The sequence below is a fragment of the Petromyzon marinus genome, unplaced genomic scaffold (genome assembly GCF_048934315.1).
Source record: "Petromyzon marinus isolate PM22_M1 ecotype Great Lakes invasive population unplaced genomic scaffold, UKy_Petmar_22M1.pri1.0 PM_G_Scaffold_17, whole genome shotgun sequence".
Taxonomy (NCBI): Eukaryota; Metazoa; Chordata; class Hyperoartia; order Petromyzontiformes; family Petromyzontidae; genus Petromyzon; species Petromyzon marinus.
In genome coordinates, this window is record NW_027422728.1 from 3,929,187 (window position 1) to 3,949,206 (window position 20,020).

General features: G+C 46.8%; 1 protein-coding gene across 1 annotated transcript; it reads left to right on the plus strand.

Moving 5' to 3' along the window:
• The first annotated feature begins 2,638 nt into the window (after positions 1-2,638).
• Positions 2,639-11,138, plus strand: LOC142911161 (hydroxylysine kinase-like). The gene is made up of 5 exons (XM_076060266.1): positions 2,639-2,963; positions 5,975-6,117; positions 6,606-6,786; positions 7,932-8,244; positions 8,381-11,138. The coding sequence occupies exons 1-5, from the start codon at positions 2,639-2,641 to the stop codon at positions 8,553-8,555; spliced, it is 1,137 nt and encodes a 378-aa protein (XP_075916381.1). The 3' UTR covers positions 8,556-11,138.
• The last annotated feature ends 8,882 nt before the right edge of the window (positions 11,139-20,020 follow it).

Here is a 20,020-nt window from a genome sequence, read left to right on the forward strand (position 1 = left end):
ATGAAGGTTCATTTTAGACCACTGTTGATTCCCATGTTATCCCAATGCAAATCGATTTTATTAGCCTAAGCCACAAATAAATCGATTCCCATGTTATCCCAATGGAAATCGACTCATACATCCGTAACTCTACTATAATGGATTCCTAATGTTATCCCATTAGGAATCGGCGCGAGTATAGTTAATCGAAATTTAAATCGATTTTCCCTGCAGGTGACTTGGCGCAGCAACCACGGTAAGCCGAGCCGATCGATACATCATCGGGTGCCAGGTTGTGGTGGACGTGGGGAGCGGTGGTGCAGTGGTTAGCGCACTGTGTGTGTGTGTGGGGAGCGGTGGTGCAGTGGTTAGCGCACTGTGTGTGTGTTGAGTTTGTGTGCGTTGGGGTGGTAGCTGTGAACACAGTGGGTACTGTGTGGTTAGTAGTGACAAGTACATTATTATACAGCAGTGCCTTAAACTTGTTATTAGATTCAAGTATAACGTTGCAATGACTATTGTTTGCTAAACATAACTTAACATTTTTAATGACTGAGTTGAGTTTATGCGTGCGTTGGGGTGGTAGCTGTGAACACAGTGGGGACTGTCTGTGTACTCAGTAGTGAGTAGTACATTATTATACAGCAGTGCATCTCATACACACACATCTCATACACACACATCTCATACACACACATCTCATATACACACACACATCTCATACACACACACACCTCATACACACACACACACATCTCATACACACACATCTCATATACACACACACATCTCATACACACACACACATCTCATACACACATGCATCTCATACACACACACATCTCATATACACACACATCTCATATACACACACACATCTCATACACACACACACTCGCATGCATCTCATACACACAAAGACAAAGACCCCCGTATAGCCTTAACAGACTCGGGGCAATGGCTGGGAGCCAACACCTATGAAGGCCGGCCCAGCACACGATGGGGTGGGTGGCCAAACACCACGCCCGGCCGCATTTGTCTCCCAAGTGGCGATGTTCACACCCTGCACCAAGTACTCATTTAAGGCTGAGTTGACTTCAAAGACGGAAACAGGAATACTTCTTCACAATTATGGCAAATCGCCTGATGAAGCTGGTTGTAATAATCAGTGAAACGTCATACTCTAATGGTAAATGTTCTGGGTTTACTATCCAATACACCAGTGTGCTGAAGAAGTAACTAATTGGCACGTTTTGTTTACGTGAAATATGCTCTGACTTTAACATAGCTATTTCTGTGACCAGTTACAAGCTAATCACTCAGCTATTTCAATGCTAAATTCTATGCTAATTCCTTTGTCAAGGGGTACCTCTGCGGATGTGTATGCTTTAACTTAGCTATTTCAATGAACCATTTCAATGCTAAATTTTATGCTAATTCCTTTGTCAAGGCACTTTGTGTTTTCTCACACAGCTTAAAGGTCGTGATCTAAGCGTGGCTTCTCTCACTCCAGCGCTGTCCTCCAGACAGTCTCGTCCCTTCACCTGATGAAGGCCGCTTGTGTTGTGGCCGAAACGTCGTGATTTTTTGTTATTTTATTTTCACCTACGTGACTTTACCCAATAGAACCAAAGAGTATATTTTATACTTTTTGCATTGTTTACAGTCTGGAAGCTACCCACATGGCAAATTTCAAGTTTGTTGCATGTCGGGAAGTACGCTAAACATTTGAACAGACACACATAATCACAACTTTGCCTTTTACATTTATATGGAGATAATTTCGGCCAGGGCTGCCCTGTGTCAGCGACTCTGAAAAATCTGCTGACACCCGGCACACCACGTCCCGTGTGTACCTTTCGCTATCGCCGTGGCTACCGGGGCTGTGCTGCCCACTCCACTCCGCACCAGCGACCCGGAAAATATTCAGTGACAGATTAAGCCCTGATTATTATTCACACAATTACACATCCAGTGGAATTTGAACACGTGATTTCGTGCTTACGGGACAAGGTGTTTACTCGGTGGGCCATAGCTGCAGCTCCCCAATGCTGCATAAACCCATGGTTCTTGTTAAAATTCCAGTTACAGTATTGCTACTTTATCAGGCACTGGCTGTATTTCCACTGAAATACACAAGGAGAATTCTCTGTTATTACGAATCTTATATCTGACATGTTTAAGTGGTGCTTTTCTGTTCGGTGAAATGTGTCGCTATTAAATGTGATGCGAGCAAAGAGACGTGTTTATTGATCGCTGATCGATCGATTGACTTCATGGCCGAGCGGTAGCGCGTTGCAGATGTTTGTGGTACGAGTCCCACGACTGCCCCGGTTAACGCTGTGGGTGTATGAACTGAAAATATTGCGCACTGTCTGCTTCACAGTCGGATGCTAAAGATCTCGGAGATGTAATTTAAATAAGTAGTATGCCACGTGTGTCGGCACAACTCTGTAAAAGCGACAACTACTGTGGGCTGTCCGTGAAGCGTAGCGCCTCCAGGGTGTAGCCTCGTGTGTACGCTGAGCTTGTTTCGCACCGTACGTAGCCAACCGTGCTCATCGGAGGCGCCTCGCGCTGCACGGATGGAGCGGACGCCAACGTGCACTCGCAAAACCGAAAAGCTTTTCGATTGCCCTCGTTTTGTCCGTTGAAGACGATGCAAGCCGCGCCGCAGGACGATGGCCGCGAGCACGAGAAGCCGTGCCTCAGCGAGTCCCGCGCGGCGGAGCTGGTGGAGCGCCTCTACGGGGTGAGCGTGGCGGGGGTGAGCCCGCTGGCGAGCTACGTCGACCAGAACTACCGCGTGCTGGCGCGCGACGGTCGCCAGTTCGTGCTCAAGGTCACCAACACGCGGGACAGCCAGCGGCCGCAGCTGCTCGAGGTGCAGATGGCCATGATGAGGTTCCTGCGGGAGAGGGGCTTCCCCATGCAGGAGGTGGTGGACAACGTCAGCGGGAAGATCATGTCGCTCGAGAGCATCGGTGAGCTGCGCCTGCGTGGGTCCCGGGAGCAGAGACATTGGAGAAGAGATGTACATAATACTAAATCTTGTTCTACTTGATGTGCGTCTCCATCTCTCTTTGTCTCCCCCTACATGCTAAGGCCTCGGCACAGAGACCCTATCTCTCTGTGCTCCGTACGTTGTGTCTCTCTTTGTGTCTCTGTGTGAACTCCCTTCTACTTAGGTGTCTGTATATCTATCTGCGGTTCTGTGTTTCCTCTCTCTTAAATTTAGCTCTTCTATGCCTGATGATGATTGCTTGCGTTGCAATCGAAACGTCGTATGCTATTATGTAATTTTATTATTATTTCTTATTTCTACGTGACTTTACCGAAAAAACCAAAGAGTAATTCCTGCAGTCACGAAAGCGACAAATCAAGTTTAATAGATGTACAGTGCAGTACAATTGATTTTGCTGCAACTGAACTCTGGCCCCCACAACGTAGCACCACGCAGCAGCCTGTGATGCCTGTTTAATGCACGATTGTCACCCATAGAAGCCCTAATCCAGGCTCAACCTGCTTAGCTTTCAGATCTTATGATAGGGCACATTCCAGGTGATTTAGTAATAGGCTGATAGTAATCATACGAACACAGCATTGGTTTATACTTGCAAAGACAACGATCAATATCCGAGCATGAGGCGGTGGTATAATACTGGGTCGCACTCCACTGACGATAAGTGATGTAAAAGGATCATACTTTTTAGTTTTTGTGAGGTTGGTGGATGTAACGCACTGCTTGTTGGTACTGGCCCAAGGTCCACATTGTGATATTTTGTAAATTCTTCATATATATATAAAAAAAAACAATGTTTGGTGTGTGGGATGAAACTGGAATGACTGCTCACAGCAAAGCCACACGGACGAGATGATAACATCTGTGGTGAGAGATCAGAAGCACACTTGCTGTTTTCTCATCTACTGACCTGCAGGTTGGTAGATATAATGTTTGTACAGTTCACCGACGCCGCCATTCGCCAACTGCACAGTGTGTTCTACCTCCCCACACCTCCGATGAGCACGGTTGGCTACGTACGTATGGTGCGAAAGAATTTCAACATACTTACGAAACCTAAATCGTAATTTTTGTTTCTGCTTATCTTCCCACGAGACCCTGAGACGTTTTAATGGCACAGAGAAGCAAACGTCAAACTCTTTGCATCGAGTTCCGGATTGGCTGACAAGGGGAACACGTCAAACCAAAACCATGTATTACATGAACAAGCATAGACGGGAGAGAGATGTCACAAGCAATATAATGTAGAGATATGAGAGAGATTTATTCATGATAAAGGTTTTTGGGTGAGATCGCGTTATTAATAAATTTGTCGTAACCCTCCACCACCCGACACAGCCAAACAGTAAAAAACGTGTCACGTTGACAACAGACAAAATAGTTCACTACTTTAGCCCACCGGTGTGATGAGTGAATACACAACATTTACAATATTTGAGTACGACGTTTCGCTGGTAATTACATCCAGCATCATCGGGCAATTCGCCAGAATGGTGAAGCCCTCACTTGCTCCCGGTCTTAAATAGAGCAGCAGGGTGATGTCATCATTTAACTCATTCATAGAGAGATTTAATCAGAAATATATTTACATGGAAGAGATAGGAGAAAGATCTATCCGCAAGAGGAGAGATTTAGAGAAATGCAAACATGTCGATACAGAGCTTATCTCTCCCCCACACCCACTCCGACCTCCTGCATCGCATCACTTCTATTAATATTATTATTGTAATCATCATCGTTACACTTGTTTTCACAGCAGAGCCTCACTGAGTATCGGGAGGGTCTTGTCAAACTTTTCAGTTGGGGGTAAGGCGCGGGGGCGACGGTTGTCGTGTGTAATTTCAAGTGAGTATTGCTGACTGAGACATGTACTTAATTAGTTCTTGTAAGGCGTGGCGGGATAGTTGTCCTGTAGACCAGAATGAATTAATTTTGGTGGTTCGGGCTTGGCCCACGGGCTGTAGTTGGGACAACCCTGGGCTGCTAAACATTTGTAAAGCAAAGTGCTTCATAGCTCATCGGATTCCTCTAGTAAAAGTACATATTCTGATTATAATGCCTGGGCTAGCAGCGCTCCTTTAAACCCAGGCTCGGGGTTCATCGCGTGAGCTGACATCGCCACCCAACGCCGTGTTTGGAATGCGAAGATCACGGAATGCCGCTGACCCTTATATTTACGTGATGGAACGAGCGATAAAAGTCGCCTCCTGATGCAGATGGGGCCCCCATTCACCCTGCTCCTAAGTAATTTGCTCAAGCTGAACCCAGGGAATTCAGCTAGACTCGTGGTGCTGACGTATCCATTCTGGCCCGAACCTGGGCGAATTGCCCCCGGTTCCGGCCAGCGTGCGCTAAGGCGTGAGGGTTGCGTGCCACGTTGCAACTTTGGCGGATGCCTTACGCATGGGTGTGGCGAGGTATTATTCCTCTCAAATGCTTTATTTAGCTACAGCGGTTTAGACAACAAGGCCATATAGGAATGCGAATTTCGGAATGCGTTCGTGTTATTAATTTCTGCGTTAATAGTACCGTGAAAGAAAGTCATGAGGAAAAAATCACTCCAATTTACTATTTTTTTTGGGGGGGAACAGAAATACTCGATTCAAGTTGCTTGAGAGATTGGCGTTTTAAAGACTACACGAATTTTATGTGCGTTATATATCGGACTTAGCACGTTCATTATTGTTATTAACCATTTAATACTGAGCAGCAAATTGTCGCTTAATTTCCTAAAAAAAGAATAGTAGCCTTGGCTATCAGTTGAGCAATTCATAAGAGACCCTGTGTAGTATAGCACGTGGGTAATGGACACAGGGCGCAAAGTGGTGAGTTGACACTTTGGCCAGACCTTGGAGGTTCCGATATCAGCTTCCGAACAGCTTTTTATGTTCCAGCAAAAGGAAGCGACGGTGAGATTTCACTAACCGTGGTGACCTCTTGACCTCGGTGGCGACTCCTGCTGTGAATTCTCAGACTGCGGCGAAGGAGAGAAGGAGTTCAACGTGCGGCTGCTCACGTACCTGCCCGGCGTGCCGCTGTCCAGGGTGCTGGCGGATGGCAGCCTGTACTACCAGGTGGGCAAGCTGGCAGCGAGCATCCACCAAGCCCTGCAGCAGGTACGAGCGCACGAGCGCCTCTTGACAGGTGACGTGAGACTGCAGGGATTCATATTCTTGTTGCTTTCGGTAAAGTCACCACCACGTAGAAGGGAAACAATAAAATAATAAAAAATATAAAACAATGAAATTCTCACGACGTTTCGACTGCAACACAAGCAATCGTCATGAGGTGTGAAAACCACAACAAGGAAATTTGAAAAAAAAAAAATTCTTGTTGTGGTTTTCACACCTGATGATGAAAAAATGTAGTTGTTTTTTCATTCATTCTTTTATTTTATAGTTTTACCTACGTGACTTTACCGAAAAAAAACAAAGAGAAAATAATAAGTCAAGGAGAACATCTTTTTTGAAACGAAGACTATCCTTTGCTAGCTTGACGTTTTGCTGCCTTTAACTTACATATGTACTCAACTGGCCAATGCGATGTTAATCTCGTATTGCATTTTTTGTCATCTTACCGCCTTCATTTTTAAACATCTGCATAGTTTGAGCACCCGTTCCTGCACTCCCTGCAACGAGACGATTTCATCTGGAACCTGTCAAACACCCACCTGCTCGAGTCCTACCTCTTCACTCTGGACGGCGACCCCAACCAGGGTTTGGTCAGGGAGGTCATCGCCAAGTTCCGCGAGGAGATCCAACCCAACCTGCACAAGTTTACCAGATGTACGCTCGCCTCGCAGCTTCACCCGGGACGTAGCTCCATGCCTCAGGGGGCGAGGGGCGCTTCAGGCCACCGACGAGGCCTTGAAGCCACGACGGGTGCCGCGTACGTGTGTACGTTGAACTTCTTTCGCACCGTACGTAGCCAACCGTGCTAATCGGAGGTGCGGGGGAAGGACAACAAACTAAACACAAAAAATCAGTTCAAAAATAAATTAGTGTTCAATCTAGGTTTAAAAGTGCATAGCTCCAGTGCCTTCCTAATATCGGAAAGAAGAGCTTTTCAGACGGCCGCAGAAGTGCATCTGAAAGCGCGCGATGCGGTGACCGTCTTTGTTTGTTCGATGGTTAGCCACAAGCCGCTGCGAGGATCACCCGAATTCGCGTGATGGTTTATGCTGCTTGACGAGATCAGCAAGGTATTGTGATTCATTTGTGGCAAGCATTTTCTTTGCAATGTGCTTTACGTGATTACTTTTACCCAGCATACACAGATGCATTACAGGGCATGCATGTAATGGGGGACACTCGCACAGACACTGATCACAGGTGAAATCAAATGACAGGGTTATGACATTCAGACGCTACTGTATATAAATCATAATTGTAATTTCTACCAAATCATTTTTCAATGGATGCTAAATTGTGTTCAACAGTTTTTGTTACACATATACTCATAATAATAATGTACAGCCCTTTGTCAATGCACTATCTGGACGAAGGCATTCCCAGGCTGTGTAGGGTCATGGGGGTTGTTTTGCCACCTTCACCATGCTGGTCGGTGAGGAGGTAGGTAGGATCCCAGGACTGGTTCAGATATCAGTGATGTTCTCCATGGCCGGGAATCAAGGGCTCGTGATGCGGTGTGCATACCACTACACACCGCTCCATATCTCGCCCCCGTGCAGGGTTGTACGACGCTGGTGGGTTATTGTAATTCTGTGCCTTTGAAGGCAGGAGAAGTCGGTGATTCACTGAGACTCTGCGGGGGCCGTTCTTAGACTCGCACACGCGGCTTGCGCAACACCAATCGTGCGGCCGGAATAAAAACGGCATGGGCACGAACGATGACGACGGCGACGAGGGGAGGACGGTCAACAATAAAAGACAACGGACGAAATCAAATTCGACGTTCCCCCTCGCCGCAGGCATAATCCACGGTGACTTCAATGACGACAACATCCTGGTGCAGGAGGTGGCCGTGGGAAGCGAGCAGCGGCAGCAGCAGCAGGGGCCCAAGTCGGCGGAGGGAGTGCCGCGGCACCGCGTCTCCGGCATTGTGGACCTCAACTCGATGATGTTCGGCTACCACGTGTACGACCTGGCCATGGCCATCATGTACATGATGGTGGAGAGCGGAGAGGCGATGGAGGCCGGGGGTCACGTCCTAGCCGGCTACGAGAGCGTGCAGGCCCTCACCGAGGACGAGAGGAGGGCCGTTTACTTCCTGGTGGCGTGCAGGTGAGAGCAGAGGTGGGGACACTAAAATCCCAGTCGATCAACAAGTCGGCAGCAAAAACCCTCTTGAATAACAAACGATATTAACCGTAACGACAGCAACGGCGACAACAACAATATGGTCTACTTTTCCCCGCAGGTTCTGCCAGTCGCTGGTCATGGCCCGCTACACGATCCTGCGATACCCGCAGAACGCCGACTACCTGCTGATAACGGCGCGCACCGGCTGGGTGAAGCTACGCGAGCTCTGGACCAGGGGCCTGGAGGACATGCAGAGGCTGTGGTCCGATGTTGCGGCACGGTACAGAAACTAGAACCGCGGTGGAGATCGAGCGGACGGCGAGGAGAGAGAAGGGGGAGTTTGGGGTGGGGGGGGGCCCACCGTGAGACACGTCCTCCCACTCGCCCCACCGGTACCTCCCGAGGCTTCGCAAGGAACCGGTTTCAACTTGATCGTGGCGCCGTTGGTTTTGGACAGTGCGATCTTTGAATACGGAATCTGAAAAATGTGAATTGCTCATGCCAGGCACTTAATGCATAGGGGAGGTTTTTCGTGGCTTCAGGTTGAGGAGGCCACAAGTGCCACCTCGGGTTTTCCAGTCTCGGGCGATGGCGCGCGCGTCCGGTGGATTCGTTGAGTAACTGGAATGCGACGGCATTGGCTTCATCAGCAATACGATCCAAGCGCATTGAGAGACCGTCTAAATCCGCATCGCTGAGAATCGCCTAAAAACAGGAAAGTATTCATTTTCTTCTTTGAAACATTTCGGAGACTTGCGACGATCGTAGACAAGAAGGACGAGGAAAGATTTTGGTCTGGACTTGAACAGGGGGCAGTAAGATGGGAGATCTTAGTTGCTGGTGTGCAGATAATATTATAGGCGATTAGAGGGGGGGGGGAGAGGTTGGAGCGTTGAGAGCCCATGGAAGATCTTGAAGACATTGAAGGCGTCTTCAAGATCCTCCATCTTGCGGTTGAGTCGGAATTAGGTTGAGAGCACAGTGGAGGGATCCGAGTACCGGGTTGATGCGTTCTCATGGATGGGTACAAGTTTGAAGGTTGGACGATCACTTGCACTTAGGAAGGTGGGAGATTTGTGGAGTCCACAGAGAGGGGTCCCTCCATGATTAATCAACGAGCATGATGAAGGCACGAATAAGATTCGGAGCAGCAGTTACATCGGCGCTTTCTCCAACCGGACAGGGGCACATATCTTCCCGGGATAAACTGCTCCGTATAATTGGTCCCTAGCAAAGGAGCTTCATCATCATCATCAGACTTTTTTTTCACGTTCCAGTTCTCAATGAATCCACCTGTACGCGCCAAGTGACGGGCGGGGAAAGCACAGGGCCGTCACAGACAATATCCATTGTCGTATTGTGCTTCTATGCTCCCGTGTCCATTCTTGGCCGCCTTTAACCCGCACTGACCGGCACGGTGAATTGTGGTCACGTGACCCCAACGGAGCAGCACGACGTGGGGTGGGGGTCATCCTCATACAGCAGTGGATTGACACGAGGCCTGTACGCGTGCCTCTCAATCTCACGTCACCGGAGGTTGAACAAACCTGAAGTTGAAGCTGTTGTTTCCTCAACCTGGAGGCACTGGTCACCCACTGCCTTGTTGCATATGTACATACGCGGATTTATACATATTTCCATACACATGTACATTTGCTTTCCATAGGTTACGTGTATATGCATGGATGTATACATGCATGTGTACATTCATACCTACACACATGCATTCATATGTGCAGATATAAATATATAAGTCCACTAATAATTTACATAGGAACATGTTAGCATATCTATACATTTGTAAATACATTTACAAACATATACCCATGTATGTGTACGCAACACATGCATGGGTATATGTCTGTATGGCGCGTACATTGACACGTATACGTATTTCCATACACATACATTTTTTTCCCATAGGTCATGTGTGTATGCATGCATGTATGTATACATGCATGTATGCATGTGTACATTCATACATAGACACATGCATTCATATGTACAGATATATATGTAAGTCCACTAATAATAAACGTAGGAACATGTTTGCAGATATATACATCTGTAAATACACGTACAAACATATACCCATGTATGTGTACGCAACACATGCATGGGTATATGACATTGCTTACTTAGGCCCATATAATTATATTCGTATGTATAGCACATTGTCCTGTACAGGGTGTGTTGTCCTTGAATGTACCCATAATTAAATAATCGTAATTATACATCTAATTGAACTGTGCGGTTCAAGTTTCAAGTTTGCTATGTTCATGCAGATGAGAACCCAAGAGACCAGGATGGTCTCATGTGAAGACTGACCTGGGCCATTCGGATGGGCAGTAGGGAGAGTGATGAACACCATGTATCCAATTGAGATAATTTGCGGTGTAATTTTCGCCAAACGTGGACCCTGACGCCAGCGCACAGTGGTCCCACTCTTGCGAACTACGCCAAGGGATCTTTAACGTGTCCCCCTGGCTGAAATATTGGCAGCAAAAATAATCCTTACCGTGCTTGCATTTAACGATTGCGAAAACCTCGAGCGAATCCGTGTCGGCAGCACGCACAGAGGCGCGTGCCGAGTGCACAAAAATGTCTCCGCCTTGGTCATTGTGCAAAATCACCAATTCCTAAATAACTGCATCCGTTGGTCATCCATCTTTCTAGAGTGGTCGCCGATAGCAGCACACGAGAAAAGCACGTGATGTTGGCAAACACCTGGGACTTTTAAATCTCGATATGATGCGTGTCAACGCGATGGTCGACATGTGGCGGTCGAGAGGAGGGCATGAGACACAGATGATGAAATCTTCACATTACCAAGTGTGTATGGGTTATGTGATTTCATAAACATAGCTAGGACTGCAGTCTACTGTAATCCATTTTCTTCAGTGATTGGTGGACACCCATGTAACAGGTACATTCACAATCTTATACAGTAAACGTGTACATTGAGACATTAAATGCATGCTGTTAGAATTATGATGTATATGTATTACTATTAGGGATGTTCCAGATTTTCAGATTAATCTGAAAAATATCGCAATCCAGGCTGAGACGTAAAATTTGGGACAAAATAAATAAATATTCTTTATATTGATCTGAAAAAGTGATGTCACAAACAGGTGGCATCACCTTCACGCCAAGAGTGGTGTCACTTGACAGGAGGTAATTGCCACATGACATCACTTGTTAAAACCCCAAAACGCATAAAAATTAGGACATCGTGTAAGTGGTCAAAAATCCATAAGAAGATCCATAATTGTTACAAATGCAAGCAAGTAATTTTTTTTAAATCAGAAAATCACCCATAGTATTTTACATGCATAAGCGTATCTGTACACACAAGTATGGGTGTGCATACACAAATACTAGGCGTGTAGCGATGCATAGACCGTAAACAAACGATTCCTACACCCACAAACGTTCGCATCTAATCGTGCATTTGGGAATTTGTTATTTACAAGTGATGCAAACGACGTCCGAGCGACACCGTACGCATCGCAGTCGGGCCAAGTTGAGTGAACGAAAACCGTAGAGACGAGAACGAAAAAAAGTGTGAAACAATACAAATGCGAGTTTCATCATCGATGGTGACCCACTGCAGGACCGGTGTTTTTATCGGTCGTAGTAACGACGCAGCGGATCAGAATCCTCGATTCCGTATGCTCGCAACACGTGTGGCAAATAGTGAACGTTAGAATCGCCCAGTAAACCGTTTGGCCAACGTTGGCCGAACGTTCACCTCTTGCGCTGGTCCAGATGTTCCACTTTTACTGGGAAACCACTTGCATTCCATCCGTGCAATCCACCTAATTGATCCGGTCACCTAATCCACCGCAGGCACTCGAGGTGCCGCGTTCACCACATTTGGTAATTAAAACCAAATTGTTTAATCTTGAATCTATCGCAGCGCCCGAGTGATGCTGGGTGGTGGGGGGGGGGTAGTCTTATTCGTACATGCCTAATATTTACCTACATGCATAACCTGCGCGCACAGGATAGTACTGGCGTAACGCGTGTAGCCAGTTTTCCGCCTTCAAAAGTGCCTTTATTTTTTAACAAAACAGGAGAGACGCGAGCGGCCCAGCTGCGGAGAGCTATCCTCCGGAAACGATGCTTGCGTTCCTCTGCACGGCTACCTCCTGGGGCGACAACCTGTGGTTAATCCCAACATTGCTCCCTGCCATAGCTGCTCGTGCGTTAGGAACGTATTGTTGCTGCATCCAGCGCTGTTGACAAAACGGCGTTCACAGTTGACATGTAGTTCACATGTAGTTCACATGTAGTTCACACAGAGTTTCAGTGCAGCGTGCAACGTGTGCCTAGCTTTGAACTATTGTGTCGTGTTGTTTTAGTTTCCTGCCCCCCCCCGCCCCCCTCCCCGAATATATTTCACGTTAAGTGTATTTTTTTTCGGCGCAGGTGAGAAACAAAATAAAAATTGGCGCAAAAACAACTTTCGGCACGTAAAATATAAAAATCGAAAAAATAAAAATATAAATGAATGTTATTGAAGATATTCCCTATGGCGCTTGTCGATGTGATTTCCAATTATGCTGTCAATGTCGCGCATATCCATTTGAAAATCCTGCATAGCAGCGCACCACCCTGTGTGCCACGCACTTACAAAAAGAAATCCCCCGAAAATTCAGTTATTGAAAAACGCGACATGTTTCGAATGCCAACCCCCTTCAAAGCACCGTCTATACGTACACACGCAAACCTGAACAGGCTTAGGCTGAAATTAAGCAACAATGCGGATGCCGAATTTTTTAAATTCTGTCATGTTTGGATTTGACATCCTTCAACACTTCCAGACAATACTTTCGCAGGACCCAAGCTTGCAAACGACAAACACACACACACAAGTTTTAGCCCACGGAATTTTTAAGAGGGCAAATCGCAGTTTTCGGATTTTAAAATCTGATGTCATGTTTGGAATGTGTCACCCTTCAGTATCTCCAGATGCAAACTTGATTAAGTCTGAGTTTGTGAAAAAATAAGACACCCAAGTCTAAAATGTTTTGGTCTTACATTTGAGGGGCCTGTCATTAAAATGGCGGTTTTTCAATTTTTCCAAGTCGTAAATGTCGAGACTCTGCTCTCGTTCTTTAAATTTTAAGCTCTCCAAACGCTTTAGAACATCATTATAATTGACATCGCTCGCTCGGTGAACTTACTCGCCACTGTAATTAGATTGGGGAGGCATGAATGGTTATGTTAATTCGCTTATTATTACTGGAATCTTTAGATGTTAATAATGATTTAGTTGCGGTTGATGATCAAATGTGACGGTGCTGTTGTAGGGTCTCTAGCAATTGCACCACAATCGAGGGGTGTCCCAGAATAACCTGGTAACCCACACTTATTATTCTTCTCTCTAACCCCACGTGTGACTTCTTTGAAGCGCTTGACAATACAACTTTCCCCGTACAGATGTTCCGCACAGTGGCCTTAAAACATTCGCTCGCATCATCTCTTCCATCCCCTTACTCTCTTTTACAAAGCCCTACCTCTCACGAAGGTGTGCTGCTTGTGTGGGTTATCAAGTTTTCCTAACACGCCCGCCAGTTGCAGTAGAATCTGGATATAAGCACACCCTTTACAGAGCAAGGCCACCAGTGTAACGTAAGAATGTGTTGCCATATAAGAACTGTGCTTATAGCAGGTGTGCTTATATCCAGCTACTTATCTGTTTTTATTTGCCAATGATTATTGCCCAGGGTCCACAGCATGGCGACTAGTCGCTCGTGACGCCGACGTGCAGTGTTGTCAACGCAAACCACAATGACATGCGATTTGTGTTCTAGAAGTGTCTGCATGCGACCCCTATTGGCCTGCGGCCTAACCGCGCACCTATCTCGTCTGAGCAGGTTTTGAGCCTGGATACTGCTCGGATGGGCGACCACCTTGCACAAAACACAGGTGCAGTAGTAGTGGGCATTCTGGGCAGTGCAGCTAAATCCATTTTGTGTCTGTACTCCCCCTGAGCTTTATCAAGACACATTGACGTGTGGTCAGATAACCCCTCACTACCGACTGCTGGGTGGCGTGAGCCCTTATCCAGCAGTGGATTGACAAACGGGGGATGTATACACGCACACGTACGGCTGTGTAGCCAAGACGAAAGATAATCCGTTTGATCTCTTCGAAACAATGGCATTGTAATCGAACAAATTGTTCAGTCATTTTCACAAGTGAGGGGGAGAGAAAGAAGGGGGAGGGGGGGGGTGGACTTTTTCCAACTCTGACCTCTTTTTAGCTCGCTGGTTGCCCCCAGTGGTCCGGCAGAGGCCGTGGTTTTATACCGGGGGTTTGTGCAGTGCACGGAATTTATAGCGGTCCGCATCCAGTTGGGCGAACCACCACACCCCCCGTACATTCCACGTACAACCAGAGGACCAGAGCCCCCCGCAGTCCATTCAGTCTTCACGCGTGGCGCGCCCGCACACGAGGAGGCCTTACATTTCTCATGGAATATTTTCTGGGTCGCTGGTAGACCGGAGGAGGCACACGTGATTTTTTTTGTTTGTTTAGCCACGGCCGTAGTGTGAGAAGTGCGTACTGGACGTGGTGTGCCGTGTGTGGGATGTGGTTGAAATTAAAGCCCCGCTCCTCACATGCGCACCCGTGGGTGATAATAATAATACTGTCAGAATCTTTTTTTTCCCGTTCATTTACTCAGGAAATCCTGACTGTTTCTGAGATTTTGTATTCATGAAGTTCCAGCGTTCAGATGTTCGACCAATTCTTTTGTAACTTGTTTGGCTCGTGAGAGGAAACCGGAGTAACTCGGAGATTACCTGTGCATACGACATCTGTTGGCCAACTTGCAGCGCAAGGCCTAAAACGTCTGCTTTTCCCAGACAGTCTTCAAATTAAGCACTAAACCCAGGCTCTTCCCCGGTTGAGCTTCAAAGATCTGACGAGATTTGGTGCATTCTGGGTTAATTTTGTTATTTTGTGAGTTGAGGTTGCATTCAGATATTTTTTTAATCTAAACTACAGTTGACCACAGAACCCTCAGACACGGGCGTGGGGAGTCCTGGCCTCGTGAAAGATCAGTGGACTTTCTTGCGTTGCCATGACCTTCCACTCGGCGGACTTTGGGAACGGTAGTGTGGTGGGGGTGGTGGGTGTTTGATGATTTTGCTGTAAAGGTTTCCTCTACAAAAGTGGGACACTCCTGGGTTTTGCCACCAAGTACTAAGTCATGTTTTGCAGAGGGGTCAAATACTTATTTCCCTCATTAAAATGCAAATCAATTTATAACATTTTTGACATGCGTTTTTCTGGATTTTTGTTGTTGTTATTCTGTCTCTCACTGTTCAAATAAACCTACCATGAAAATTATAGACTGATCATTTCTTTGTCAGTGGGCAAACGTACAAAATCAGCAGAGGATCAAATACTTTTTTCCCTCACTGTAAGTTCGATTACAGGGAATGACTATAACATGAATTGGAAGTGATATCTGGACCCCTTCAAACAAACCGCATTGGCCAGTGTGGTGCAGTATGGTCAAGCAACCCATATAATATGGGGAAAGGCATCATCCAGCAGTGGATTAATCTGAGGCTGTGAAAATTGGCTAAGCCTCGAACGCAGATGCACCACGTATACACTGCCGCCTCCTGTCTTATGCCATTGCCGACGAGAATGTTGCGCTCTCATACAAAATTAAAACTATTTTTTATTTTACCAGGGCCCACTGAGCTGTAAAGCTCTTTTTTTTAGAAGCGACCTGGCCACAAATGATAGCTCAACGAAGTGGCTTATCGCGTGAAAATTTCTAGCAGCCAAATACTCCAAACGCATGCTTCTGAATGGGGAGGGAAAAACCGGAGGACTCGGAGAAAAAGCCACACGATCAAGGGGAGAACATCCAAATATACAGCAGCAGGCGTCAGGGTCGAGATCGAACCAACGACCTCCTGTATACCAGGCGAGGTAGTTAACATCTAGCCTCTGTGCTTGCAGCCCATCTTACCCGAGTGAATGTGAGCTTGCATTCTGTGCTCTGGTAACCCGTAATTGTACACAAGCGAGAGTGAGAAAGTACACCACCAGTTTTTCAGGTCGCCCTATCCGATGAGAGCGATCAAACACGATGTGCGATTCTCAGAGACAGCAATAATATAATTCCATTCCTCTAGAATTACTGTCAGCTGTGCCCCTATGATAGGAAAGGTTATGCCACTCTTCAGAGGTGTAGAGGAGTAGAATGGGGAAGTGGCATCACTTGTGCTGTCCAGGGCGATGACGTGACGTCATGCGCTCGGGGCAGCAGAGTGACGTCACGGCTCCTGAAGGATAAAAAGGGGACCCCGGGACATAAGAGGGGTCGTAGCTGGAGAGTAGGGTCTGAGAAGGGTGAAACGGGGAGCCAAGGGCAAGAGGGTAGGGATAGGGGAGAGCACAGTGCCAGGCTAGACGTGGCTGTGCTCTTCGCTCGGCCGTGTTGGTTGATCCCACGGCCGGGGCAGAGGAGACAGCACAGGGCAGCCGGCTGTGTCGGGACCTAGCCCGGGACCCCTAACCCCTGGGGAGTTGTTCACCCCTGTGTATTGTTAAAGATTTGTAATAAAACCTTGGCAGAAGCCCCTACCTTACCTTAGCCTCCGAGTGAGTCGTCGGGAACTCCTTTACAGAGGTATGGGGTGCTCTCCTTTCCTTCTCACCTCATCTATGCCAACCGTGTCACGATGTATTTATTTCAATTGTGCCTCTCGTTCGCCAGTCTGATTCTTCAGCTTGTGTACGTCTTGTATCGAGTAATTATCGAATCAAGAAGGCGTCCTGTTCTTAAGCGGTGCTAAATGGATCGCTACATCCCAGGACCATGAGAGATGCCAACGGTTTTGGGAGTGGATTATGGCTGATGAAAATGATGAACATACACATGAACCCAGAAATCTGAGTTGAATTCGCAGCCGTGACTCACATCAGTGGAGAGTTACATATTTATTCATCGTCGCTGGGACTTCCCCCATTTACCATCCCACACTGACCAGCGTGGTGAAGTATGGTCAAATAACCTTAATGACCGACATGCATGGGGATGCCTTCATCCAGCACTGGATTGACAAAGGGATTCAAATGATCATTGTTATTATATATATATATAAAAAAAACATGTTTCAAATTCTGTCTTTTGTTTTGTGTGTAGCCCTCTGCTATCCACCGTGCTACAATGGAGGTACCCGCTTGAACAGTAACCGGTGTGCTTGTTCCAAGGGATACATGGGTGCGCGATGCACCATCGGTATGTATTTCCTTTATCTTACCATTCAGCGACACGTGTGCGCATTTCATAATTTTTTTGGGGAGTTTGTGCCATCTGCATTTCATAAAAAAACCCATCAATGTTTAGTTTTACATACTGCGTCGTTCATGCAAATTGCGCCTCACAATCGCCGTGGAACTACAGACGAGCTGGAAGAGACAGCAGCCTGCGCGAGGTGAGCGGGCGCATTCATAAATTGCCCAAGCTCTGCTGATCTCAATATATTAAGATTTTTCAACCAAATAATGAGCGATTATATGTGGCAGATTAAGAGGTCTGCAGGTGTGTGTGTGTGTTTAGCAATGGAAAGTGATAACAAGGTCAATAAGGCAAGATCCTTTGCATGTGACAACCACCTATGGCTCATTGCTGGAAACCCTTATTCTTAAAAAGTGTGTTCACGCTGTGTTCACGTGAAAGTGTTTCTACTCCATTGTCGATCAACACTGCAGTGTGTGCTGCACATCCTTTAACATGGTTCCACGTGTAATGACTTTTAACACTTAGTATGTAATTTGTTCATGGTCTGCCAAATGAGGAAAAACGGGATTGCAGTAAACAAAATATATAACTCTGACCGTCAGTACATCAATTCCATTTGTCGTGTCTTCACATGAAGAAGGTAAGCCTACCGTCAACGTATTTGAATCACAAGGGGATATTTCAGACTGGTGGCTAGAAACCCACCATCATTAACAGCGGTCTCTCATACAGCGTTGTTGGGATAAGCACTGTTAGCAATAACATTGCCCATTAAGGTTGGCATGGCTACATGAGTAGGTGGTGTGGCCAACACCACGCCAAAGGGGCCGTCCATAAATGACGTCACGCACCTGGGGGGGGGGGGGTCAGACATTTGTGACGATGCGTGACGAGGGGGGGGGGGTGAGAAATGTGACGTCACATCAAAATGCGCAACTTTAAATAAATATAGACAACACGTTCCACTTAATTAAATAGACTTGTTAATAAATGTTTTCTCCTACAACATCAGAGTGCAGCGGCACAATAAATACGCACTACAATGACAATAGTTTTAAGCGATTTGAAGCATGTTTTATCTTTTTTTTTGGGGGGGGGGTCAGACATTTGTGACAATGACGAGGGGGGGGGGGTCAAAAATCGTCCAAAATCGCGTGACGTCATTTATGGACGGCCCCAAAGCCGCTTTTGTCGCCCCAATGCTGACGTTGTATCCACAGCACACCAGGTACTCATTTAAATCTGCACCGACATGATTGAGGCCCAGGAAGTCACCGTTGTGACCACATACACACGCACGAACATTCGCCAATGCGTCATCATCGCCACTCCGATCACTTGGCGGCCGACGACAACGACGACGACGATGTCTGGGGCCGCTCTACCCGATGCAAGGATTCTGCCGACGGCTAAAGGCTCCTCCTCCCGTGCGCCTCTGGCGATGCCCCCCGAACAGCGCTGTGCCGAGATGGCTGCGTCAACGGCGGGCGCTGCGCGGCTCCCTGGCGTGTGCACCTGCAGGGACGGCTACTCGGGGCTTCGCTGCCACAAGCGTACGGCCACCATCTGCTGCTGCTGCTGCCGCCTCTCAAATCCCCGCCGTCAACTCTTCGTAGAGAGAGATTGGGGGGGGTATCCGATTGGGATTCCTTGGCATTTTTCCCTCTAGTCCTCTGCATTCTCAAACTGAAGTTTGTGGGCCAGTCTTCCACGGTCCATTCGCATCTCCCATTAGTCGCCATTGAAGTGTAAATTGGACCGTATCGCTGCATTGTATTGCAGGCTGCTGATTTTGTGGGAGTTGAAAAGTGGGCCGCAGAAAGGTGTATCTACTGGCTTTACGAAACACCTGTTGTAGCCTATAGTTACCTGTGTACTAGAGGACATCGAAAGAACTGGTTAACTCCTTGGCAGGTCGGTAAGCTGTACAATGTGGTTATTTATATAAGCATCGTGTCTATCTGTTGATTTGAGAGCTGGAATCGAGACATTCTTCCATATAAGCTGGTATGCTTGATTTGTCACATCGTGTTCCCTGAGATATCACAAATAGTGGCATCAAATGACTGCATCTCACAGAGAAATCCATTTTGATTTAAAGCTTTCATGACTGGAGTAATTCATATTCTTAGTTCTTTCGGTAAAGTCACGTTGAAGGGAAACAATAAAATAATAAAATATATAAAACAATAAAAATTCTCACGACGTTTCGACCATAACACAAACGGTCGTCATCAGGTGTGTCGGTTTGCATAAATATATTTTTAAACGGTGTATTTATTTATTTCTAAAAACGTTAGCGCCGCGCGCAGCGATTTGGCAGTTTATTTAGAAGGACTAGTCCATCTATGTTCTGAAAAGAGGAGGGGGGAGACGAAAAATTTTAATGTATGCTGTCTGAAAGCCACTGTAAGCGTGAACAATCAATTAAGACCTGAAATGGTTTATCAAATCTTTCCAATGATTGCTAAGCCAGAA

Coding starts and splice junctions, on each gene's coding strand:
- LOC142911161 (XM_076060266.1), top strand. CDS start 2,639: ATGCAAGCCGCGCCGCAGGACGATGGCCGCGAGCACGAGAAGCCGTGC. Junction 2,964..5,974: donor CATGTCGCTCGAGAGCATCG/GTGAGCTGCGCC, acceptor GTGAATTCTCAG/ACTGCGGCGAAGGAGAGAAG. Junction 8,245..8,380: donor TACTTCCTGGTGGCGTGCAG/GTGAGAGCAGAG, acceptor TTTTCCCCGCAG/GTTCTGCCAGTCGCTGGTCA.